Consider the following 26,034-nt stretch of genomic DNA (forward strand, 5'->3'; position numbering starts at 1 on the left):
AACGTGAGGGAACAAGGAGAGAGAAGCCTGCAACATGAACCTAGTCATGAAGTGGCTGATGCTACTCTGTGGCATCTGCATCTCACCAACGATCACATTGAAAAGGTAGGAGGCTGCACAGAAGCCCACTGTGTGGGAAGGAACTGCAGATGCTGGTTTACACCAAAGACAGGCACAAAATGCCGGAGTAACTCAGCGGGACAGGCAGCATCTCCTGAGAAGAGGAATAGGTGATGTTTCGGCTCGAGACCCTTCCTCAGACCAGTGGTTCTTCAGTCTGTTGAATTCTCTACCTCAGAGGGCAGTGGAGGCAGGTTATCTGGATGCTTTCAAGAGAGAGCTAGATAGGGCTCTTAAAGATAGCGGAGTCAGGGGATATGGGGAGAAGGCAGGAACGGGGTACTGATTGGGGATGATCAGCCATGATCACATTGAATGGCGGTGCTGGCTCGAAGGGCCGAATGGCCTACTCCTGCACCTATTGTCTAATGTCTATAGTAGTCCGAAGAAGGGTCTCGACCCGAAACGTCACCTGTTCCTGTAGGGAAGGAACTGCAGATGCAGGTTTACTCCGAAGATAAGAAGCAAAGTGCTGGAGTAACTCAGCGGCTCAGGCAGCATCTCCGGAGAGAAAGAGGAAAGGCGAGGTTTCAGATCGAGACCTTTCTTCAGACCGGGAGAAGAGTCTCGACCCACACCGTCAGAGATGCTGCCTGACCCGCTGAGCTACTGAAGCCTACACACTTGGGAATGCTAACTGGTTGGTGACATGAAGTGAGACAAATATAGACAGCGATTACTATTATACCAACAATCGGAGACAGACATAAAATGCTGGAGTAACTCAGCGGCTCAGTCAGCATCTCTGGAGAAAAGGAATAGGTGACGTTTTGTGTCGGGACCTTTCTTCAGACGGAGAGATCGAGAAGTGCAGAACAGGGGGCCGATGACAGATTAAATCAGCATTTTGTGTCTATCTTCGGTATAAACTAACATCTGCGGTTAATTCCCACATATCTTTAATCCAACTTCATTGAACTTTATATAGGTATAGATAGCGATGGAGTCATTGATAAATGTATCACCCTCAACACTATTCCCTTTATCCTGTATCTCTACACTGTGGAAGGCTTGACTGTAAGCACGTATAGTCTCTTCACTGGCCGGATATCATGGTACATGTGACAAACTTAAATTCAACTAAATTAATTATTTAGGTATTCTTCTAATTATTATGAATGTACTTAACATAAAGCAACGCAGTGGTGCAGCGGGTAGAGCTGCTGCCTCACAGCGCCGGGTTCGATCCTGACCTCGGGCGCTGTCCATGTGGAGTTTGCACGTTCCCCCCCCCCCCGCGACCACGTGGGTTTCCTCCGGGTGCTCCGGTTTCCTCCCACACTCCAAAGACGTGCAGGTTTGTAGGTTAATTGGCTTGGTATAAATGTAGAAACTTGTCCCTGGTGCGTGTCGGATAGTGTTAAGGTGCGGGGATCGCAGGTCGGCGCGGACTCGGTGGGCCGAAGGGCCTGTTTCTGCGTTGTATCTCTAAACTAAACTAAGCTTTGCAGCCAAATCATACTATACGTGAGTATAATAAAACATAAACAAGTACGAGTAGATAAAAGAGAACATTACCAGAGTGCAGAGTGAAGTGTCAGCGTGATAGTGTTCCAGTTGCAGATAAAGTGCAGATTTTTTTTTTTAAAGCGCAAGGCCCACAATGAGGTAGGTTGGAAGATCGGGTCTGCACTGTAGCTTATGAGAGGACTGTTCTGTAATCTGATAAGAGTGGGGATGAAGCTGTTCCTGAATCTGGTGGGTCCTGCTTTCAAGCCTTGTTATCTGTTGCTCGATGAGAGAAGAGGGAATGACCCGGGTGAATTTGGTCCTAGATTATGTTGGCTGAGACGGCATGAAGTGTAGATGAGAAATATATTTCATTGTCACAATGAGTTTAGTCTAATTGTACCAACTCACTTTAGAGGTACAGAAAGAGAATGGGGTTAGGAGGGAGAGATAGACCAGCCATGATTGAATGGCGGCGTAGACTTGATGGGCCGAATGGCCTAATTCCGCTCCTACCACTTCCGAACTTATGAGAAGTTAACAGGTTTGTCGGTCAATTGACAGTAGGAGGCCACAGTGGTGCAGCGGTAGAGCTCCTGCCTTGCTAGCGCTTGCAGCACCGGAGACCCGGGTTCGATCCTGACTGCGGGTGCTGTCTGTACGTAGTTTGTACGTTCTCCCCGTGACCTGCGTGGGTTTTCACCGAAACCTTTGGTTTCCTCCCACACTCCAAAGATGTACAGGTAAGTAGGTAAATTGTGTAGGTAAATTGGCTTTGTAATGGTAATAAAAAAGTTGTCCCTAGTGTGTGTAGGATAGTGTTAATATTCGGTCGGCACAGACCCGATGGGCCGAACGGCCTGTTTCAGCGTTGTATCTCTAAACTAAACTAAACTTTGGTAAAATTATACATTGACCCTGGTGTGGTAAGACAGTAGACAATGGGTGCAGGAATAGGCCATTCAGCCCTTCGGGCCAGTACCGCCATTCACTGTGATCATGGCTGATCATCCCCAATCAGTACCCCGTTCCTGCCTTCTCCCCATATCCCCTGACTCCGCTAACTTTAAGAGCTCTATCTGACTATCTCTTGAAAGTATCCAGAGAATCGGCCTCCACTGCCTTCTGCGGCAGAGAATTCCACAGATTCACAACTCTCTGGGTGGAAAAGTGTTTCCTCGTCTCCGTTCTAAATTGCTTACCCCTTATTCTTAAACTGTGGCCCCTGGTTCTGGACTCCCACAACATCGGGAACATGCTTTACTGCCTCTAGCGTATCCAAACACTTATATGTTTCAATAAGATACCCTCTCATCCTCCTAAATTCCAGAGTGTACAAGCCCAGCCGTTCCATTCTAGTGCTAGTGTACGGGGTGATCTGTGGTCGGCACGGACTCGGTGGGCCAAAGGGCCTGTTTCCGTGCTGTATCTCTTGGGTCCAAGGTCTGCCAGGATGTCTGAAGAAGGGTTTCTGCCCGAAACGTTGCCTATTTCCTTCGCTCCATAGATGCTGCTGCGCCCGCTGAGATTCTCCAGCATTTTTGTCTACCTTTGATTTTCCAGCATCTGCAGTTCCTTCTTAAACAGCCTGCCAGGATCACTCAGTTCCCCACTCCCACCAATCTGTGGCTGAGAGGAATCATCAGAGCGTAAGAGCTACTTTCACCCCTTCGGGTGCGTGGGAGAATTTGAAGTGGTTTTCCCCGATGCTGGCTATTTCTGGATGCCACTCTGTTACTGGGAGGAGTGAGTGCTATTTCTGACCGGGTCTATGTCACTCACTTCACCATCTGGATGACTACTTGGTCACATCCCACTTTCTCAGCCACCAGAGCGCTCGTAACACGAGTCCATCCAACGTGCACTTTATTGCATGGCTGCCAAGTTTCACTGTGCTATAATCCCACCCCCCAGCCACCCTATCACAGTCATAGAGTGATACAGCGTGGAAACAGGCCCTTCGGACCAACTCGCCCACACTGGCCAACATGTCCCAACTTCTCTAGTCCCACCTGCCTGCCTTTGGCCCACATACCTGCAAACCTGTCCTATCCATGTACTTGTCTAAAAAGGAACTGCAAATGCTGGAAAATCGAAGGTAGACAAAAGTGCTTTAGTAACTCAGTGGGTGCAGCAGCATCTATGGAGCGAAGGAAATGGGCAACGTTTCGGGCCGAAACCCTTCTTCAGACTGATGTTGCAGGTGTTATGAGAATACGGGGTGCTGAATGTGGATGATCAGCCATGATCACATTGAATGGCGGTGCTGGCTCGAAAAGCCGAATGGCCTACTCCTGCACCTATTGTCTGTTGCAACTCTCAGTTTGAAGGAGGGTCTCGACCCTAAACGTCACCCATTCCTTCTCTCCATAGATACTGTCCGTCCCGCTGAGTCACTCCAGCATTTTGAGTCTGTCTTCGGCTTAACGCTCTCTCTTGGCCACCGCTTGCCCCTCGTTATTCATTCGTAGATTTTGCTATCTTGTTTTTGTTATCAGGCTTCATCTCCATAAAATGCCATCCATTCGCCAAACCCTGCACCAGATGGGACTGAATCCGACCGCTGTCTTTGGGGAGTCTAACAAGATGAATATACACAACGGCACATCTCCGACAATGCTGACCAACTACCTGGACGTAAGTATAGCCGCCTTAAACCCTGCCCCAGCGGGCATCTTCCTCTTCATCGGTGAACATGGGTGTTACTGGCAAGGCTGACCGTCGATGCCCATCCCCCAGTGCCCATGAGATGAGGCGGTTGTCACGGTGGCGCAGCGGTAGAGTCGCTGCCTTACAACGCCAGAGACCCGGGTTCGATCCTGACCACGGGTGCTGTCTGTACGGAGTTTGTACGTTCTCCCCCGTGACCTGCGTGGGTTTTCTCCGGGAGCTCCGGCTTCCTCCCACACTCCAAAGACGTACGGATACGGGTACGCAACAAAAGCTTTTCACTGTACCTCAGTACACATGGCGATAAACTAAACTGAACTGGGGTGTTTGTAGGTTAAATGGCTTAGTATAATTGTTAATTGTCCCTACTGTGTGTGTGTGTGTGTGTGTGGGATAGCGTTGGTGTGCGGGGATCGCTGGGCAGCACGGACTCAGTGGGCCGAAGGGCCTGTTTCAAGTCAAGTCAAGTTTATTCGTCACATACACATACGAGATGCGCAGTGAAATGAAAAGTGGCAATGCTTGCGAATTGTGCAAAAAAAAAACCCAAACTACTAACAGAATGGAACAGAATCACATATTCACATGTCACAGATTTGTGGGTGGGAAGAAAAAGGAAGAGAAAAAAAAGAAAAACAGCAATTTTAAAAAGACATCACACAACAGTAACATGGTTTCAGTAAAGTTAGTCCCTGGAGAGATAGGAGGTTACAGTCCTAATGGCCTCTGGGAAGAAACTCCTTCTCATCCTCTCCGTTCTCACAGCATGGCAACGGGTGCGTTTGTCCACGTTTTATCTCTAAACTAAAGATGGTTGCGGCGAGTAAACACCTTGGATTGTCTTCCTCGATGGTGAAGAGTTCATCGCAAATGGATCTAATGTTAAAACACAAAGTGTTTGTGCTCTAATGCCAAGATCAGCGCTCAGCCAAGTAAACCCAATGCCCAATGTCAAAGTAATAATAATGGATGGGATTTATATAGCGCCTTTCTAATACTCAAGGCGCTTTACATCGCATTATTCATTCACTCCTCAGTCACACTCGGTGGTGGTAAGCTACTTCTGTAGCCACAGCTGCCCTGGGGCAGACTGACGGAAGCGTGGCTGCCAATCTGCGCCTACGGCCCCTCCGACCACCACCAATCACTCACACACATTCACACACAGGCAAAGGTGGGTGAAGTGTCTTGCCCAAGGACACAACGACAGTATGCACTCCAAGCGGGATTCGAACCGGCTACCTTTCCGGTCGCCAGCCGAACACTTAGCCCATTGTGCCATCTGTCGTCCCTCAATTAGTATCTAAACTAAACATGGTGAGTCCAGGTAGTGTCCTGGTGAATCTATACTGCACCCTTCCCAACTTAATGACATCCATCTTTTAGCTGGGATACCAGAGCTGGAGAAGAAGTGTCCGGGACAGGTTTGGAGGGACATGGACCAAAAACAGGTAGGCGGGGCTAGTGTAGATGGGATATAATAATAATAATAATAATAATAATATTTATTGTCATTGCATATCAGTGCAACGAGATTTGGTATGCAGCTTCCAACCGATGTCAAAAAAATAAATAAATAAACCGTGCGATGTGACCATCTGAGGGAGACAGTCCAGGGGGGGGTGGGGGGCACTCAACAGGGCCGGTTCAGAGCCGCTATAGCCCTGGGAATGAAGCTGTTTCTGAGTCTGGAGGTTCGGGCGTAGAAGGCCTTGTAACGTCTGCCGGAGGGAAGTAGTTCGAACAGTCCGTTACAAGGGTGTGAGGAGTCTTTATGGATGCAGATGCTGACGGCCTTCCTGAGGCACCGTGTGTGGTAGATGCCCTCCAAGGCTGTCCCAATAATCCTCTGCGCTCTGTGGACGACGCGCTGAAGAGCTCTCCTCTCCGCCTCCGTGTAGCTGGGATACCACACAGAGATGCCATACGTTAATATGCTCTCTGTGGTGCAGCGGTAGAAGGTTGTCAGCAGCTGTTGGGGCAGACCAGTCTTGTTTAACGTCCTCAGGAAGAACAGTCGTTGCTGTGCCTTCTTGACCAGCGCAGCGGTGTTGGTGGACCATGTGAGGTCTTCTGAAATGTGAGTGCCCAGAAACTTAAAGCTGGAAACTCTCTCCACACTTTCCCCGTAAATGGAGATTGGGGCGTATTCTCCATTATGGGACCTCCTGAAGTCAATAATCAGCTCCTTGGTCTTGGAGGTGTTTAGTGACAAGTTGTTACGTGTGCACCAGTCCGCCAGGTTCTGCACCTCCGCTGTTGGTCGGCATGGGCAAGTTGGGCCGAAGGGCCTGTTTCCACGCTGTATGACTCTCTTCCTGTCGTGAGGGCGATCAGAACTACACACAGTGCTCCAAATGTGGCCTGACCAACGATAAAATGTTGCTTGTAAATTGATTCCTACTTTGCCAATGTTTCTCATTGGCTGTGATATTTAGTTTCTGTTTGGTTTATTGTCTCGTGTACCGAGGTACAGTGAAAAGATTTTGTTGCGTGCTATCCAACCAGCGGAAAGACAATACGTGATTACAATCGAGCCGTCCACAGTGTACAGATACACGATAAGGGAATAACGTTTAGTCCAATGTAAAGCCAGCAAAGTCCGATCGAGAATAGTCTGAGGGTCACCAATAAGGTAGATAGTCACGGTGGCGCAGCGGTAGAGTTGCTGCCTCACAGCGTATGCAGCGCCGGGTTCGATCCCGACTACGGGTGTTATCTGTACGGATTTTGTACGGTCTCCCCATGACCTGCGTGGGTTTTCTCCGAGATCTTCGATTTCCTCCCACACTCCAAAGACGTACTGGTTTGTAGGTTAATTGGCTTGGTAAATGTAAAAATTGTCCCTAGTGGGTGTTGGATAGTGTTGGTGTGCACGGATTGCTGGTCGGCGCGGACCCGGTGGGCCGAAGGGCCTGTATCTCTAAACTAAACTAAAAAAAGTAGTTCAGGACCGCTCTCTGGTTGTGGTGGGATGGTTCGTTGTCTGATAACAGCAGGGAGGAAACTGCCCCTGAATCTGGAGGTGTGCGTTTTCACACTTCTGTAACTATTGCCTGATGGGAGAGGGGAGAAGAGGGAGTGGCCTGGGTGCGAGTCATCCTTGATTGTGCTGCTGGCCTTGCCGAGGCAGCGTGAGATGTGGATGGAGTCAATGGAATGGAGGTCGTTTTGTGTGACGGTCTGGGCTGCGATTTCTTGTGGTCTTGGCCTGAGCTGTTCCCAGACCAAGCAGTGATGCATCCTGCTGGATGCTGTATATAAATGCAAGGCTTAGTCTGTTCTTGTGTCTCTTGCCTTTCAGACCCAATACTTTGGGGAGATCAGCATTGGGACCCCACCACAGACCTTCAAAGTAATCTTTGACACGGGATCTGCCAATCTCTGGATACCCTCTGCCAGATGCTCATCCAGCTATGCCGTCTGTGGTAAGTGCAACGTTAAGGGCAGTGATGTTGGCCATCACTGTGGTTCAATGGGAAGGTCCCAACGGAATCGAGGGATATGGTGAGAAAGCAGGAACAGGGTACTAATTTTGGATGATCAGCCATGATCACATTGAATGGCGGTGCAGGCTCGAAGTGGCAGAATGGCCTACTCCTGCACTTATTTTCTATGTTTCTATGCAAGTCACCAGAGTCATCCCGTTTTCACAGCAAGTCTGGAGAGATGAGTCTGGCGTGTCCAAACCCTTAATAATCTTGTATGTTTCAATAAGACCCCCTATCATAGAATCATAGAAACATAGAAAATAGGTGCAGGAGTAGGCCATTCGGCCCTTCGAGCCTGCACCGCCATTCAATATGATCATGGCTGATCATCCAACTCAGTATCCTGTACCTGCCTTTTCTCCATACCCCCTGATCCCTTTAGCCACAAGGGCCACATCTAACTCCCTCTTAAATATAGCCAATTAACTGGCCTCAACTACCTTCTGCGGGAGAGAATACCACAGATTCACCACTCTCTGTGTGAAAAAATTTTCCTCATCTCGGTCCTAAAAGATTTCCCCTTTATCCTTAAACTGTGACCCCTTGTTCTGGACTTCCCCAACATCGGGAATAATCTTCCTGCATCTAGCCTGTCCAACCCCTTAAGAATTTTGTACATTTCTATAAGATCCCCCCTCAATCTTCTAAATTCTAGCGAGTACAAGCCGAGTCTATCCAGTCTTTCTTCATATGAAAGTCCTGACATCCCAGGAATCAGTCTGGTGAACCTTCTCTGTACTCCCTCTATGGCAAGAATGTCTTTCCTCAGATTAGGAGACCAAAACTGTACGCAATACTCCAGGTGTGGTCTCACCAAGACCCTGTACAACTGCAGTAGAACCTCCCTGCTCCTATACTCAAATCCTTTTGCTATGAATCCTATACTCAAATCCTTTCTAAATTCCAGTGTATATCAGTGTGAGAAGATGGCTAGGTGACCCTTACTGACTTGAAATGTCGCCCATCCATGTTCTCCGGGGATGCTGCCTGACTCGCTGAGTTACTCCAGCACTCTGTGTCTCAATCCAATTGTTTTGTTCGGTTCAGCACCATTCAGCCAATGGATGGCGCTACCCACCAGTCGTAGGATTAGATCGACCACAAATGTTTCCAAGTTTCCTTGCTTCTTCTGTGCAGAAGTATTAGTTTAGTTTAGAGATACAGCGTGGAAACGGGGCCATCGGTCCACCCATGCCGACCAGCGATCACCCGTACACTAGTTTTATCCTTCACACTAGGGTCAATTTACCAAAGCCAATTGACCTACAAACCTGTATGTCTTTGGAGTGTGGGAGGAAACCGAAGATCTTGGAGAAAACCCAACGCAGGTCACAGGGAGAACATGCAAACTCCGTACAGACAGCACCCGTAGTCGGGATCGAACCCGGGTCACTGGCGCTGTAAGGCAGCAACTCTACCGCTGCGCCACCGTTCCACCCAGCTGGAGTACAGTCCTGACCTCCCATCTACCTCGTCAATGCCCTTTGAACTATCCTCAATCGGACTTCAGTGTTGTATCGTGCACTGAATGCTGTGCCCGTGATCAGTTACCTGTGTACTGTGGATGGCTTGATTGTATGTGCAGTCTTTTCACTGACTCAATAGCACACAAACACAAGCTTTTCACTGCACCTTGGTACACATGATATCATAACCTCCACTAAAGAAGGGCCCCCGACCCGAAATGTCGCCCTTCCATGTTCTCCAGATATGCTGCTTGACCTGCTGAGTTTAGTTTGGTTTAGGTTAGAGACACAGCACGAAAACAGGCCCTTCAGCCCATCGAATCCATGCCGACCAACAATCCCCGCACCCTAACACTATCCCGCACACACCAGGGACAATTTGTAATTTCACCGAAGCCAATTAGCTGACAAACCTGTACGTCTGTGGAGTGTGGGAGGAAACCGGAGATCCCGGACAAAACCCACGCAGGTCAAGGGGGGGGGGGGGTGGGGACGTACAAACTCCGTACAGACAGCACCCGTACTCGGGATCGAACCAGAGTATCTGGCGCTGTAAGGCAGCAACTCTACCGCTGCGCCACCGTGCCAACGTTACTCCAGCACTTTCTGTCCTTTTTTTACTTGAAAGCACTTTGTGTTATTTTTGTTTCTGTAGAATCCCATGACAGATATGACTCCTCCATTTCAACAACCTATGAAGCCAATGGAAAAGGATTTGCTATTCATTACGGAGCTGGCAGTGTGAGGGGCGTTCTCAGTCAAGATATAGTGATGGTGAGAAGCAAGCAGCCGATCATACACATCTTTCAGTGTAAAGGAAAAAGCTTATAGATGCCTTTTATTTAAGATTGTTTTGTTTAGTTTAGAGATACAGCGCGGCCCTTCGACGATCCGAGTCTGCGCCGACCAGCGATCCCCGCGCACTAACACTATCCTAAACGCACTTGGGACAATTTAATTCTTAACCAATTTAACGAGCCAATTAACTTACAAACCTGCACGTCTTTGGAGTGTGGGAGGAAACTGATGATGTGGGAGAAAACCCACGCACGTCACGGGGAGAACGTGCAAACTCCGTAAAGACAGCACCCGTAGTCAGGATCGAACCTGGGTCTCCGGCGCTGTGAGGCAGCAACTCTACCGCTGCGCCACCGTGCCGCCAATAGTTTCAGCAAGATCACCCCTTGTTCTTCTATATCTAAGTTTTTAAGGCAGAGAATGATAGATTGTTGATTAGTACAGGTGTCTGGGGTTATGGGGAGAAGGCAGGAGAATGGGGTTAGGAGGGAGAGATAGATCAGCCGTGATTGAATGGGCGAGTAGATTACGTCTAATTGGAATGTCCTAATTCTGCTCCTATCACTTATGAACGTCTGAGGAAGGGTCTCGACCCGAAACATCACCAATTCCTTCTCTCCGGAGATGCTGCCCGTCCCGTTGAATTACTCCAGATTTTTGTGTCGATCCTTCGGTTTAAACCAGCACTTGCAGTTCCTTCCTATTTAACGAGATGGGCAGGTCGAGTTAAATAATTGTTATTGGCAAACAAACGGTGATTAAACTCAGTGCACGCGTGCCTGGCTATCTAACACTAGAATAGCTCCTGTTTCTTGGTTTCTTGGTCCTCCAAAATGTTCCAACTGTAATTTCAACTGGAGGTGGTTGCTGGGAGGATCGCTGACGACTGGCTGGAAAGCGCGCAAAACAAACCCCCGCGGTCACGTGATCGAGCCAACCGATGACGAGGGTTCGAACTTCTCCAAACCACCACTGGGTGCCGTTTCTACACCGACACTAATGAACACATGGCTTCTTGTTCGGCAGGTGGCCGATCTTCCGGTTATCCAGGTCTTTGCTGAAGCCACCTCGTTACCTACCAACCCGTTCATCTTCGCCAAGTTCGATGGGGTGCTCGGGATGGGGTTCCAGAGCATTTCTATCGACAACATCAAACCCGTGTTTGAACAGATCCTGGACCAACATGTCCTCAGTGAAGATGTCTTCTCAGTCTACTACAACAGGTAAGTCATAAGATACGGAACAGTGAAAACCCTGGATCGGGCGGATCTGGAGAGGATGTTTCCACTGGTGGGAGAGTCTGGGACCGGAGTTACATGGCCTTAGCTTAGATGAAGAGGAATTTATTTAGTCAGAGGGTGGTGAATCTGTGGAACTCTTTGCCACAGACGGCAGAGACTGGCACATTCTTGCCAAGTACCAATCGAGAATCTCAGCGGGTGAGGCAGCATCTATGGGGCAAAGGTGACGTTTCGGGTCGAGACCCTTCTTCAGAGACCCTTCTTCTGACTGATGAATTCCCCCACCTCCACATCATTCTGAAGAAGGGTCTCGACCTGGAACGTCACCTATTCCTTCGCTCCATAGATGCTGCCTCACCCACTGAGATTCTCCAGCATTTTGGTTCACCTTCCAGCATCAGCAGTTCTTTATTAAACGTCTTAACCAATCAAGAATCTATCTATCTCTGCCTGGAAAAATGTCCATTGACTTGGCCTCAACAAGTGGCAATGAATTCCACAGGTGGAGGTTCACCACCAAAGAAATTCCACCTCGTCTCCTTCCTAAAGGAACATCCTTTAATTCTGAGGCCTTAACCTTGTGTTCTTGATTCCCGTAGGGATTCGCACCAGACACCGGGTGGTGAACTCATCCTAGGCGGCACCGACCCGTCTTACTACACCGGAGAATTCCACTACCAGAAACTGGTCAAGAAAGGCTTCTGGCAAATCGGCATGAAGGGGTGAGCGTGGTTCTGTTGTTCTGTAGAGATTCCCTAATCATTCCAGAGTTTGTTCATTCATTCATTCATTCATTCATTGGTTTAGTTAAGATACACTCATCTTTTCTGTAAATGCATATCTAACTCAAGCCTATCTTTGAGTGACTGCACTCACACCTTTAGTATAAATTAGACACAAAATGCTGGAGTAACTCAGCGGGACAGGCAGCATCTATGGAGAGAAGGAATGGGTGACGTTTCGGGTCCAGACCCTTCTTCAGTTTAGTTTAGTTCAGGGATGTGGTGCGGAAACAGGCCCTTCGGCCCACGGACAAGCGATCCCCGCCAGCTAACTCTAGTCCTAAGCCCTGGGGTCAATTTACAATCTTTACCGAAGCCAATTAAGTTTAGTTTAGTTCAGAGATATGGCGCGGAAACAGGCCCTTGGGCCCACCGAGTCCGCACCGACCAGCGGTCCCCGCACACTAACGCTATCCTACATAGAAACATAGAAACATAGAAAATAGGTGCAGGAGTAGGCCATTCGGCTCTTCAAGCCTGCACTGCCATTCAATATGATCATGGCTGATCATCCAACTCAGTATCCTGTACCTGCCTTCTCTCCATACCCCCTGATCCCTTTAGCCACAAGGGCCACATCTAACTCCCTCTTAAATATAGCCAATGAACTGGCCTCAACGACCTCAACTACACGCACTAGGGAAAATTTACAATCACACCCGGCCAATTAACCTGCAAACCTTCACGTCGTTGGAGTGTGGGAGGAAACCGGAGCACCCGGAGAAAACCCACGCAGGTCACGGGGAGAACGTGCAAACTCTGCATGGACAGCACCCGTAGTCAGGATTGAACCTGGGTCTCTGGCACTGTGAGGCAGCAACTCTACTGCCCGCAGCCAGGCTTTGTTTACCAATCGAAAGATCAGTTCTCTCAAAGGAAAGATGGTTTATGTTTAACTGTTCTATTCAACCAACCGTATCGGTTAATTGACATCGATCGTGTGCTTCAGAAGGCTTTATGTTTATTTTAATAATTATAAACATACTGTACTTATCCAGAACAGGAATAACAAAATGGTAAGGTCACACGGGGTTGGTCTTCATAGGTTTTGGTTCTAGCTTCATAGAATTAGGCCATTCGGCCCATCAAGTCTACTCTGCCATTCAATCATGGCTGATCTATCTTTCCCTCTCAATCCCATTCTCCTACCTTCTCCCCATAACCCCTGATGCCCGCACTAATCAAGAATCTGTCAATCTCCACCTTAAACATATTCATTGACTTGGCCTCCACAGCCGTCTGTGGCAATGAGTTCCACAGATTCACCACCCTCAAATGTGCCTCATTTGTTTTGCCTGATGTACATAATCAGTGACCTTGATGTTTTTCTACTGATTCATAGAAACATAGAAACATAGAAAATAGGTGCAGGAGTAGGCCATTCGGCCCTTCGAGCCTGCACCGCCATTCAATATGATCGTGGCTGATCATCCAACTCAGTATCCTGTACCTGCCTTCTCTCCATAACCCCTGATCCCTTTAGCCACAAGGGCCACATCTAACCCTCTTAAATATAGCCAATTCAAATTAGGTCATAAGGTCATTAGTGATAGGAGTAGAAATAGGCCATTCGGCCCATCAAGTCTACTCTGCCATTCAATCATGGCTGATCTATCTCTCCCTCCTAACCCCATTCTCCTGCCTTCTCCCCATAACCTCTGACGCCGTACTAATCAAGAATCTATCTATCTCTGCCTTAAAAATATTCATTGACTTGGCCTCCACAGCCGTCTGTGGCGATGAGTTCCACAGATTCACCACCCTCTGACAGTAATCATTAACTGGTGGGCACTGGTTGTAATAAATCGTCCGTGTAGGTAGGAACTGCAGACACTGGTTTAAACCGAAGACAGCCCGCAAAAAGCCGGGAGTAACTCGGGCTGGGTTGGGCAGCCTAGCCTCCCTGGAGAACAGGAATCGGCGACGTTTCGGGTCGGGGACCCAAGGTCAGACTGAGGGTCAGGGGAAAGGAGAACGAGAGACGTATTCTGTGCTTGGGTCAAATGGATGGAAGATATGGCAAAAAGCGACGACGATCGACAAAATGTGGAGCCCACAATGGTCCATTGTTGGCTGTGGGACCGGTGATAACGAGCGTACAGACAGTGGAACTCCACAAATAAATCACCTCTTACTTCGAACACCAATGAGGCGTGGCCTTTGTATCTTGTTCCTCCAGCACCAAACAATCAAAGTCTCAAATAATTTGCATTTATATATCTACATAATCTAGTAAAACCCTTGACGTTGCCACCAATGCAATCCATTGAATTGATGATAACTTCCAGTGGACAATTGGCTGCTGTTCTCAGGGTCCGCTGGTAATTTATTTAAGCAATTTTACTATTCATGAGGAAAAAACATTGGAAAGTGTGAAGATGAGCTTGCTTCAATGATCCTTCTTGTCGTCAGTTAAACAAGCGGTTTGTTTTGGAGTCCAAGCCGCAATCTGAAGAGGTCAGAAGAAGAGTCCCGGCCCATATTGTCACCTGTCGCCTGTCCATGTCCTCCAGAGATGCTGCCTGATCCGCTGAGTTACTCCAGCACTTTGTGTCTATCGTTGATGCCTATGAGGGATGGTGTCGGTGTGGGACAAAGGTTGGAGATCCTCTGCCAAAACCTTTAGAAACATAGAAAATAGGTGCAGGAGTACCTTCGAGCCAGCACCGCCATTCAATATAATCATGGCTGATCATCCAAAATTAGTACCCTGTTCCTGCTTTCTCCGCATATCTCTTCATTCCGTTAGCCCTAAGAGTTAAATCCAACTCTCTCTTGAAAACATCCAGTGAATTGGCCTCCACTGCCTTCTGTGGCGGAGAATTCCACAGATTCACAACTCTCTGGGTGAAAGGTTATGTCTTATGTTAGAGTCGTGTTGAACCTTTGCTGCACCAATCAACATATCTATTGCATGCATGAGATGTCCTTTTAGTTTAGTTTAGAGATACACCGCGGAAACAGGCCCTTCGGCCCACCGAGTCCGCACCGACCCGATAGATCCCCACACATTAACACTACCCTACACTCTCTAGGGATGATTTACACATAGCAAGTCAATTAACCTACAAACCTGTACGTCTTTGGAGTGTGGGAGGAAACCGAAGATCTCGGAGAAAACCCACGCAGGTCACGGGGAGAACGTGCAAACTCCGCACAGACAGCGCACGTAGTCGGGATCGAACCCGGGTCTTTGGCGCTGTGAGGCAGCAACTCTACCGCTGCGCCACTGTGCTGCCCTAAATCTTGTGGGGTAACGAGTCAAGAGCAAGGGAATGTATCTAGCTTAGATGGGGCCATCTTAAATTCAAGATTCAACAGAGTTTATCGTCATGTGTCCCAGATAGGACAATGAAATTCTTGCTTTGCTTCAGCACAACAGAATATAGTAGGCATTGACTACAGAACAGATCAGTGTGTCCATATACCATTATATAAATATATACACACATGAATAAATAAACAGAAAAAGTGCAACTAAACAGATAATGGTCTATTAATGTTCAGAGTTTTGTTTCAGTTGAGTTTAATAGCCTGATGGATGTGGGGAAGTAGCTATTCCTGAACCTGGACGTTGCAGTCTTCAGGCTCATGTACCTTCTACCTGAAGGTAGCAGGATATCTTAGCATGGAAGAGATGGGCCAAAGGGCCTGTTGCTGTGCTGTATGACTGTCTCCATCAAGCGATATTGTGAAACTTGATCTTGGACCGCTCAATCATTGCTGGTCCAGTCAATGACTAACTAGGTGGCTGTACAATATATGATAGGGTACTGTAGTACATTGAATGTGAATCGATTCATACAACATGAAAACATGTCCTTCCTCTCATGTGCATCAAGATGCCCCATCAAACCTCGTACCATTTGCCTGTTTGAAGAAGGGTCTCGACCCGAAACGTCACCCATTCCTTCTCTCCAGAGATGCTGCCTGTCCCGCTGAGTTTCTCCAGCATTTTCTGTCTACCTCCCATTTGCCTGTGTTTGGCCCAAATCCCTCTAAATCTTTCCTATCACTGTAGGTCTCGGCAAGGCCACCAACATAATCGAGGACGAATCTCACCTCCCTCACTCCCTCTTCTCTCCTCTCCCATCAGGCAAGAGGTACAGAATTGTCAAAACGCACACCTCCAGATTCGGGGACAGTTTCTTCCCGGATGTTATCAGGCAGCTGAACCTTCCTATCACAAACTAGAGAGCGGACCTGACCTACCATCTACCCCATTGAAACATAAAAACATAAAAAATAGGTGCAGGAGTAGTCCATTCGGCCCTTCGAGCCAGCACCACCATTCAATATGATCATCCAAAATCAGTACCCCATTCTGGCTTTTCCCCCATATCCCTTGATTCCTTTAGCCCAAAGAGCTAGATCTAACTTTCCCTTGAAAACATCCAGTGAATTGGCATCCACTGCCTTCTGTGGCAGTGAATTCCACAGATTCACAACTCTCTGGGTGAAAAGGTTTTTCCTAAATGGCCCACCCCTTATTTTTAAACTGTGACCCCTGGTTCTGGACTCTCCCAACATTGGAAACATTTTTCCTGCATCTACCCTGTCCAAACCTCTAAGAATTTTATATGTTTCTATAAGATGCCCTCTCATCCTTCTAAATTCCAGTGAATGCAAGCCCAGTCGACCCATTCTTTCTTCATATGTCAGACCTGCCATCCCAGGAATTAACCTGGTGAACCTATGCTGCACTCCCTCAATAGCAAGAATGTCCTTCCTCAAATTAGGAGACCAAAATTGCACACAATACCCCAGGTGTGGTCTCACTAGGGCACTGTACAACTGCAGTAGGACCTCCTTGCTCCTAAACTCAAATCCTCTCGCAATGAAGGTCAACATGCCATTAGCTTACTTCACTGCCTGCTGTACCTGCATGCTTAGTTTCAGTGACTGATGTACAAGCACACCCAGGTCTCGATGCACCTCCTCTTCTCCTATCTGACACCATTCCGATAATAATCTGCCGTCCTGTTCTTGCCACCAAAGTGGATAACCTCACATTTATCCACATTATACTGTATCTGCCATGCATCTGCCCACTCACCCAACCTGTCCAAGTCACCCTGCAGCCTCATGGCATCCTCATCGCAGCTCACACTGCCACCCAGCTTTGTGTCATCCGCAAACTTAGAGATGTTACATTTAATTCTCTCGTCTAAATCGTTAATATACTGTATATTGTAAACAACTGGGGTCCCGGCACCGAGCCTTGCGGCACCCCACTAGTCACTGCCTGCCATTCTGAAATGGACCCATTATTACCTACTCTTTGCTTCCTGTCTGCCAGCCAGTTCTCTATCCAAGTCAATACCCTACCCCAAATATCCTGTGCTCTTATTTTGCACACTAATCTCTTGTGTGGGATCTAGTTAAAGGCTTTTTGAAAGTCCATATACACCACATCCACTGGCTCTCCCTTATCCATTCTACTTGTTACATCCTCAAAAAATTCCAAAAGATTAGTCAAGAATGATTTCCCCTTCATAAATCCATGCTGACTTTGACCGATCCCGTCACTGCTTGCTATAAATGCACTGCTATAACATCTTTCATAATCAATTCCAGCATCTTCCCCACTACCCATGTAAGATTAACTGGTCTATAATTCCCCGTTTTCTCTCTCCCTCCTTCCTTAAAAAGTGGAGTTACATTGGCTACCCTCCAGCCCACAGGAACTGATCCAGAGTTGTGAGAACATTCAGGCCCTGGGGATTTATCTGCCTTCAGTCCCAACAATTTGCCTAACACCATTTCCTGACTAGTGTGGATTCCCTTCAGTTCCTCCCTCCCACTAGATCCTCGGTCCCCTAGTATTTCCGGGAGATTGTTTGTGTCTTCCTCGGTGAAGACAGAAGCAAAGTACTCGTTTAACTGTTCTGTCATTCCCTTGTTTCCCATTATAAATCCACCTGTCTCTGACTGTAAGGGACCTACATTCGTCTTCACTAATCTTTTCCTTTTTACATACCTAAAGAAACTTTGACAGTCAGTTTTTATATTCCCCGCAAGCTTTCTTTCATGCTTCCCCCCCCCCCCCCCCCCCCCTACCTCTTAATTAACCCCTTTGTCTTCCTCTGTTGAGTCCTAGATGTTACTGATTTGGTTGGCCCAATCTATATGTAGATTGAAGACCTTTGGACAATCTTTGATTGGTCTTTGAGCTTGTTCTTGCACTAAATGTTATTCCCTTTGTCCTGGATGGATTGACTGCAATCGTGTATAGTGGGGTGGAACAGCGGTAGAGTTGCTGCCTCGTATAGCCAGAGGCCCGGGTTCGAACCTGACCATGGGTGCAGTCTGTACAGAGTTTGTACGTTCTCCCTGTGACTGCGTGGGTTTTCTCCGGGTGCTCCAGTTTCATCTATGCCCTTGGGTCCTAGCTTCCTACTCAAGTTCAAGTTCAAGTTCACGTTTATTGCCACGTGCACCAATAGGTACACAGTGAGATTTGAGTTACCATGCACCCATACGAATAATAAGAATACAATACACAATAGAGTTTGACATGAACATTCACCACAGCGGAATCAACGTTCCCACACTGTAATGGAAGGCATTGAAGTCCAGTCATCTTCCTCTTTGTCCACCCGTGGTCAGGGCCATTGAACCCTCCGCAGTCGCCGTTACGGACGGCCCGATGTACAAGCCCTCTCGCCGGGATGATCGGAACTCCGACGTCGAGATGGAGGAACACACTCTGCGGCTTGGAGTTCCCGAATCGGGAGTCAGAGGTTATGGGGAGAAGGCAGTAGAATGTGGTTAGCAGGGAGAGATAAATCAGCCATGATTGAATGGCGGAGTAGTCTTGATAACAATGGACAATAGGTGCAGGAGTAGGCCATTCGGCCCTTCGAGCCAGCACTGCCATTCAATGATATCATGGCCGATCATCCACAATCAGTATCCCGTTCCTGCCTTCTCCCCATATCCCCTGACTCCGCTATTTTTAAGAGCCCTATCTAGCTCTCACTTGAAAGTATCCAGAGAACCTGCCTCCACCGCCCTCTGAGGCAGAGAATTCCACAGACTCAACGCTCTCTGTGAGAAAAAGTGTTTCCTCGTCTCCGTTCTAAATGGCTTACTCCTTATTCTTAAACTGTGGCCCCTGGTTCTGGACTCCCCCAACATCAGGAACATGTTTCCTGCCTCTAGCATGTCCAAGCCCTTAACAATCTTACATGTTTCAATGAGATACCCTCTCATCCTTCTAAACTCCAGAGTGTACAAGCCATGATGGGCCGAATAGCCTAATTCTACTCCTATCCCTGATGACCTTATGCCCTTAACTTAGACCGAGATTCCTAACTTTGATTTCATCATTGCTGGTGGAAGGGAATCTGCCTTGCATTAATTTCTGTTTTCCTTTCTTGCCTCCAGAATTTCCATCGATGGGGAACTAACTCTGTGCACTAATGGGTGTGCTGCCATTGTAGACACAGGTTCATCCTACATCAATGGGCCGGCTGCAGATATCTTGACCATAGTCAATGCCATCGGGGCCAAGCCACTGGCAGAGGGACCGGTAAGGCTTCCATCGGGCACTGGTAGTTCGTTCGGCATGGTTCTCTGCATGAAAGTGGCAATCCAAGTGGTTGGTGTGGTGTCGAAGGCATTTGGCGCGCTTGCCTTCATTGGGAAAGATATTGAGTATAAAAAAATATTTTTCTTATCGAGTCCACACACAAGATTAGATGTTGCTCAGCCAGAGCTAAACACACTTCTCAGCATCTGCATACAATGGTGTCTGTCTTGTCACTTCTTATGCATCTTGTGCGTGGTAGTAGAAAGATTGGTGGAAACAGGGCCGTGATGTGAATGCTCTTTCCTTGACCCCAGAATAAAAAATTGGGACATCATGATCCAGCTAGTACAAGTCGTTTGTTAGACCACACCATGGGTATGCGGACACCATATGAGTGCTCATCGAGTCGTAGAGTGATACAGTGTGGAAACAGGCCCTTCGACCTAACTTGCCCACGCCGGCCAACAAGTCCCATCTACACTAGACCCACACAGCCTGTGTTTGGCCCATATCCCTCTAAACCCATCCTGGACAGTTTCCCCATCCACTTCTGCTTCCCCAGCTACAAGACGGATGTCATTAAGTTGGAAAGGGTACACCAGGGTGATTCACCAGGATGCCACCTGGATTTACCGGGTTGAGTTTAGTTACCGTGCCACCACCACCCCTGGCAATGTGTTCCAGCCCCCCGCCACTCTCTGCCCCACACATCTCCATTAAACTTCTCCCTCCACTCCAGCACTTTGTGCCTTGTTTTGTAAACCAGCATCTGCAGTTCCCTGTATCTAGACAATAGACAATAGGTGCAGGAGTAGGCCATTCGGCCCTTCGAGCCAGCACTAGTAAGTGTTATATTTGTTTCAGCTCTCACGGCAGAGGTTGACTAGGGGCGGCACGGTGGCTCAGCGATAGAGTTGCTGCCTTACAGTAACAGGGACCCAGGTTCGATCCTGACTACGGGCGCTGTCTGTACGGAGTTTGTGTGCGTTCTCCCCGTGATCTGCGTGGGTTTTCTCCAGGATCTCAGGTTTCCTCCCACCACTCTAAGGATGTCCATGTTTGTAGGTTAATTGTCTTGGTACAATTGTGAATTATCCTGTGTGTGTGTGTAGGATAGCGTAAGTGTGCGGGGACCTTTGATCAGTGGGACGAAAGGCCTGTTTCCACGTTGTATCTTTAAACTAAATTAACTTAATCTAAACTAAACCAAACTAAAGGTGTGAAAGCAATAACGCTTGAGTTAGATAGCTATTTACAAAAAAGAGGAGTATATATTGTAGATAGACACAAAATGCTGGAGTTTGAGGAATTCTTGAGGAATTTGAGGAAGGACATTCGTGCTATTGAGGGAGTGCAGCGTAGGTTTACAAGGTTAATTCCCGGGATGGCGTGACTGTCATATGCTGAGAGAATGGAGCGGCTGGGTTTGTACACTCTGGAGTTTAGAAGGATGAGAGGGAATCTCATTGAAACATATAAGATTGTTAAGGGCTTGGACACGCTAGAGGCAGGAAACATGTTCCCGATGTTGGGGGAGTCCAGAACCAGGGGCCACAGTTTAAGAATAAGGAGTAAGCCATTTAGAACGGAGACAAGGAAACATTTTTTCTCACAGAGAGTGGTGAGTCTGTGGAATTCTCTGCCTCAGAGGGCCTCTGGATTCTTTCAAGAGAGAGCTAGATAGAGCTCTTAAAAATAGTGGTATGGGGATATGGGGAGAAGGCAGGAACGGGGTACTGATTGGGGATGATCAGCCATGATCACATTGAATGGCGGTGCTGGCACGGAGGGCCAAATGGCCTACTCCTGCACCTGTTGTCTATTGTCTATTGTCTAACTCAGCGGGACAGGCAGCATCTCCGGAGAGGAGGAAGACGTTTCTGGTCGAGCCTCAGACTGTCTGAAGAAGGGTCTCGACCCGAAACGTCTCCCATTCCTTCCCTCCAGAGATGCTGCCTGCCCCGCTGAGCCACTCCAGCATTTTGCGTCTGTCTTCAGAGTAAACCGGCATCTGCAGTTCCTTCCTACACATTGCGTATACTTTATTATCAATGAAACTTTAAAAGATGCCGACCAAGAAGCAAAGTAATCACGATGACCAAAATAAAAACGAGGTTGCTGTTTTTCCTCTTGCTAACAAACATGCGAGAAAAGTTAACATTTACCACATCTGCCATCTATAATTGATATTTTAACTCACATGATCAGCAACTGTGTCTGTGACAGATTTTTATTCATTAATCAGAAATGCAGTTCCTTTCATCTGGATTCCAAATTTGCCACATGTGAGTGCATCAGACAATGCAGTTCTATATTCCCCACATGATCAAGACCAATGAGCATATTTCCTTGTAGTCAGGCAGGCAAGCAAGCACCATTTGCTTTATTTATTTGTCCATTCAGTTTGCGGTGTCCAAGTGTCGCCAATCCCCAAATTGCTCTTCAGCGGTCACCCTTTTATGCCCCTGTCCCACTTAGGCAACCTGAACGGAAACCTCTGGAGACTTTGCACCCCACCCAAGGTTTCCGTGCGGTTCCCGGAGGTTGCAGGTGGTTGCCGGAGGGTTGCAGGTAGTGGAAGCAGGTAGGGAGACTGACAAAGACCTCCGGGAACCGCACGGAAACCTTGGGTGGGGCGCAAAGTAACAGAGGTTTCTGTTCAGGTTTCCTAAGTGGGACAGGGGCATAACTCTACATCTATCCTACACGCAGGCAGCGACTCTACCATTGAGCCACTGAGCACCTATTTCTACCTTGGGGGGGGGGAATGGTTCTGACTGTCTACCCTAGTGGAGTAAAGGGATATGGGGAGAAGGCAGACACGGGTTATTGATAGGGGACGATCTGCCATGATCACAATGAATGGCGGTGCTGGCTCGAAGGGCCGAATGGCCTCCTCCTGCACCTTTTTTCTATGTTATGCCTCTCATAATTTTATATACCCTCCTCAACCTCTGCGCTTCATAGAAAACAAGTTTGTCCAACCTCTTCTGATAGCTCGTTCCTTCTGATCCAAGCAGTATTTTGCTAAACCTCTTCTGCACCTTCTTCAAAGCCTCCACATCTTTCTTGTAATGGGGCGACCATTATGGGGCCTAACCAAAGACCTACAAAACTACAACTACTCTGGAATTTAGAAGGATGAGAGGGGATCTTCTCGAAACATATATGATTATTAAGGGTTTGGACACGATCGAGGCAGGAAACATGTTCCTGGTGTTGGGGGAGTCCAGAACCAGGGGTCACGGTTTAAGAATAAGGGGTAGGCCATTTAGAACGGAGACGAGGAAACACTTTTTCACACAGAGAGTGGTGAGTCTGTGGAATTCTCTGCCTCAGAGGGCGGTGGAGGCAGGTTCTCTGGATGCTTTCAAGAGAGAGCTAGATAGGGCTCTTAAAGATAATGGAGTCGGGGGATATGGGGAGAAGGCAGGAACGGGGTACTGATTGGGGATGATCAGCCATGATCACATTGAATGGCGGTGCTGGCTCAAAGGGCCGAATGGCCTACTCCTGCACCTAATGTCAATTGTCTATTGAGATGCTGCCTGGCCCGCTGAGTTCCTTCAGCATTTTGTGTGTATCTTGGGTTTGTAGGTTGTTGTTGTCTGTAAACTGCCCCTACTGTGCAGAGTGGACAGTAGATGAGAAGGTGGGTTGACGTCAACTATTCGGACCAGGTAATCGATGGGCGGGCAGGGACCCGGTGGGCCGAAGGGCCTGTTTGCACACTGTATCTCTCAATGAATCAATCAAAACTCTGTCCTAATCATTCCAGGAAACAGAAGCTAGCAAAAGTCAAACTGAAACAAAAAACTGGACGTTGGAAAAGGGAAGTAAAATGAGATAATGCTGGAGGTTCTACTGACTGAAGGGGAAAAAATACCCAGAAACTATAAAAGATAGAAGACTGAATGAATAAAATAAAAAAATGACCATGAAAATCCACTGAAGAAGGGTTTCGACCCGAAACGTCGCCTATTTCCTTCGCTCCATAGATGCTGCCTCACCCGCAGAGTTTCTCCAGCATTTTTGTCTACCTATTAAAATCTAAGCTCTTCCCATCTCCCCACTCTAACCGGTGCAGCGGTAGAGTTGCTGCCTCACAGCGCCATAGACCCAGGTTCGTTCCTGACCACAGGTGCTGCCTGTACGGAGTTTGCAGGTTCTCCTCGTGACCTGCGTGGGTTTTCTTCATGGGCTCAGTTTTTTTTCTTCCCCCGCACTCCAAAGATCTGCAGGTTTGTAGATTAGCCGGCTTCAGTAAAAAATCGTAAATTGTCCCTGCTAGTGTATGGGGCGGCAGCTGGTTGGCATGGAGTCGGTGGGCCGAATGGCCTGTTTCCGGCGTTGTTTCTCTCTAAAGTCTAAAGTAAAGTCTAAAGTTGAAGCATTTGAAATTGAAAAATACCTATTCCTTAATTGATGGAGAGGGGAGGAAGCACATTGTGTTGGAAGGAGCTGCGGACGCTGGTTTAAACCGAAGATAGACACAAAATGCTGGAGTAACTCAGCGGGTCAGGAGAAACGGGAACAGGTGACGTTTTCGGATCGCGGCCATTCTTTAGACTGAGAGTCAAGGGAACGAGAGATATCGATGGTACTTGGGGCGAATGAAAGGAGAGTCGGGGGGAAGAGCGAGAATGGATTGATGCACAGCAGGAGGAAGATGGAAATGGAAGAAAGGTCATGTTAAGGTGTTGCATATCTAACCTGGATGTTCCACTCTTCATTTCATGTGCAGTTTATCGTTGACTGCGACCAAATCCATACCTTGCCTCACATCTCGTTCAACCTAGGAGGAAAGAATTACCTGATGAAGGGGGAGGACTACATTATGAAGGTGAGTTCCCAATTATGTGTGGATGCGATGTTGAGGTGATGGATGCGGTTGTTTGTGCCAGGAACCTGCGGCGCCATCTTGTTGCAACGCAGGGCATGTGTTTAGAGACACAGCGTGGAAACGATCCCATCCGAACCCTGACCGTTCTCTCAGAGGGGGGGTGGGTGTATGCAACAAACTTCTTCTTCTGTCTGTGGAATTCTCTGCCTCAGAGGGCGGTGGAGGCAGGTTCTCTGGATGCTTTCATGAGCTAGATAGGGTTCTTAAAAATAGCGGAGTGAGGGGATATGGGGAGAAGGCAGGAACGGGGTACTGATTGGGGATGATCAGCCATGATCACATTGAATGGCGGTGCTGGCTCGAAGGGCCAAATGACCTACTCCTGCACCTATTGTCTATTGTCTATTTTCGAGTCCATCTTCCATGTTACAAATGTTGACCTCGCTGTCATCGTCCGTCCTGAAAAGGGCGCGAGCTTCCGGCGACAATCAGTGGGAGCCGTCACTTGTCGCAATAGATGATGGTGGTGGCGGAATTAGCTCGGGATACTTCCAGCTTCCAGCCCCGCGATGTGAACGCTTCTGCTACGGGGCCTGCAACGAACAGCCAGAGGCGGTAGTTGAGATTTGTGGGTAGATTGGCTCAGTATTATTGTAAATTGTCCCGAGTGCGTGCAGGGTAGTGTTAGCGTGCGGGGATCGCTGGTCGGCGTGGACTCGGTGGGCCTAAGGACCTGTTTCCGCCTGACGGAAACGCTTTCTTTAGACATTCGAGATACAGTGTGGAAACCAACCCTTCGGCCCACTGAGTCCACGCCGACCAGCGATCCCCGTACACTAGCACCATCCCACACACTAGGGTCAACTTCCAATTCCCAGAAACCAATTAACCTGCAAACCTGTACGTCTTGGGAGTGTGGGAGGAAACCGGAGCACCCGGAGAGAACCCACGCGGTCACGGGGAGAACGTACAAACTCCGTACAGACAGCGCCCATGGTCAGGATTGAACCTGGTTTCGTGATTAGTTCGCGTGTCGGGGGTTACGGGGAGAAACGCAGGAGAATGGGGTTAGGAGGGAGAGATAGATCAGCCATGATTGAATGGCGGAGTAGATTTGATGGGCCGAATGGCCTAATTCTGCTCCGATCACATGATCTTCTGGTCTCCGTCGCCTCATAGCGACTCTACTGCTGCACCACCGTGCCGCGCAGCGAGGAGGATCTAGGTTTGGGAAGATTGTGCCGCAAGTGGACTAACGGCGGCTCGTCCTTGTTTGCAGGAGTCTCAATACGGGGAGGAGGTGTGCACCGTTGCCTTTGAGGGGCTTGACATCGCTCCACCCACCGGGCCTCTGTGGGTCCTTGGTGCCAGCTTCATCAGCCGATACTACACCGAGTTCGACCACAAGAACCACAGAATAGGCTTTGCCCAGGCGGTTTAAACCAGGACGGGGCGAGGCCTCCCACGGCAAACCTCGGTGACGGTGCCATTCACTTTCACACGGTTCGTGCCGCGGCAGGTCAGCTTTCACGCCTGAAGCCGGCAACACAACGGCATGATCCAAATAAGGACGCAGGCATGAGACAAAGTGGTTTAGTTCCTTCCACTGTTCTTACACTTCACAATAATCGATATTGTTA

The 26,034-nt window shown here is 48.3% G+C and overlaps 1 protein-coding gene across 1 annotated transcript; it reads left to right on the top strand.

The window, feature by feature from the left end:
* Positions 1–26,034, top strand: ren (renin). The gene is made up of 9 exons (XM_033042194.1): positions 1–105; positions 4,068–4,206; positions 7,544–7,667; positions 9,852–9,970; positions 11,021–11,217; positions 11,835–11,957; positions 19,407–19,551; positions 24,296–24,394; positions 25,674–26,034. Exons 1-9 carry the CDS (start codon positions 35–37, stop codon positions 25,833–25,835), a joined length of 1,179 nt encoding a protein of 392 aa, XP_032898085.1. The 5' UTR covers positions 1–34; the 3' UTR covers positions 25,836–26,034.

The sequence above is a fragment of the Amblyraja radiata genome, chromosome 24 (assembly GCF_010909765.2).
Source record: "Amblyraja radiata isolate CabotCenter1 chromosome 24, sAmbRad1.1.pri, whole genome shotgun sequence".
Taxonomy (NCBI): Eukaryota; Metazoa; Chordata; class Chondrichthyes; order Rajiformes; family Rajidae; genus Amblyraja; species Amblyraja radiata.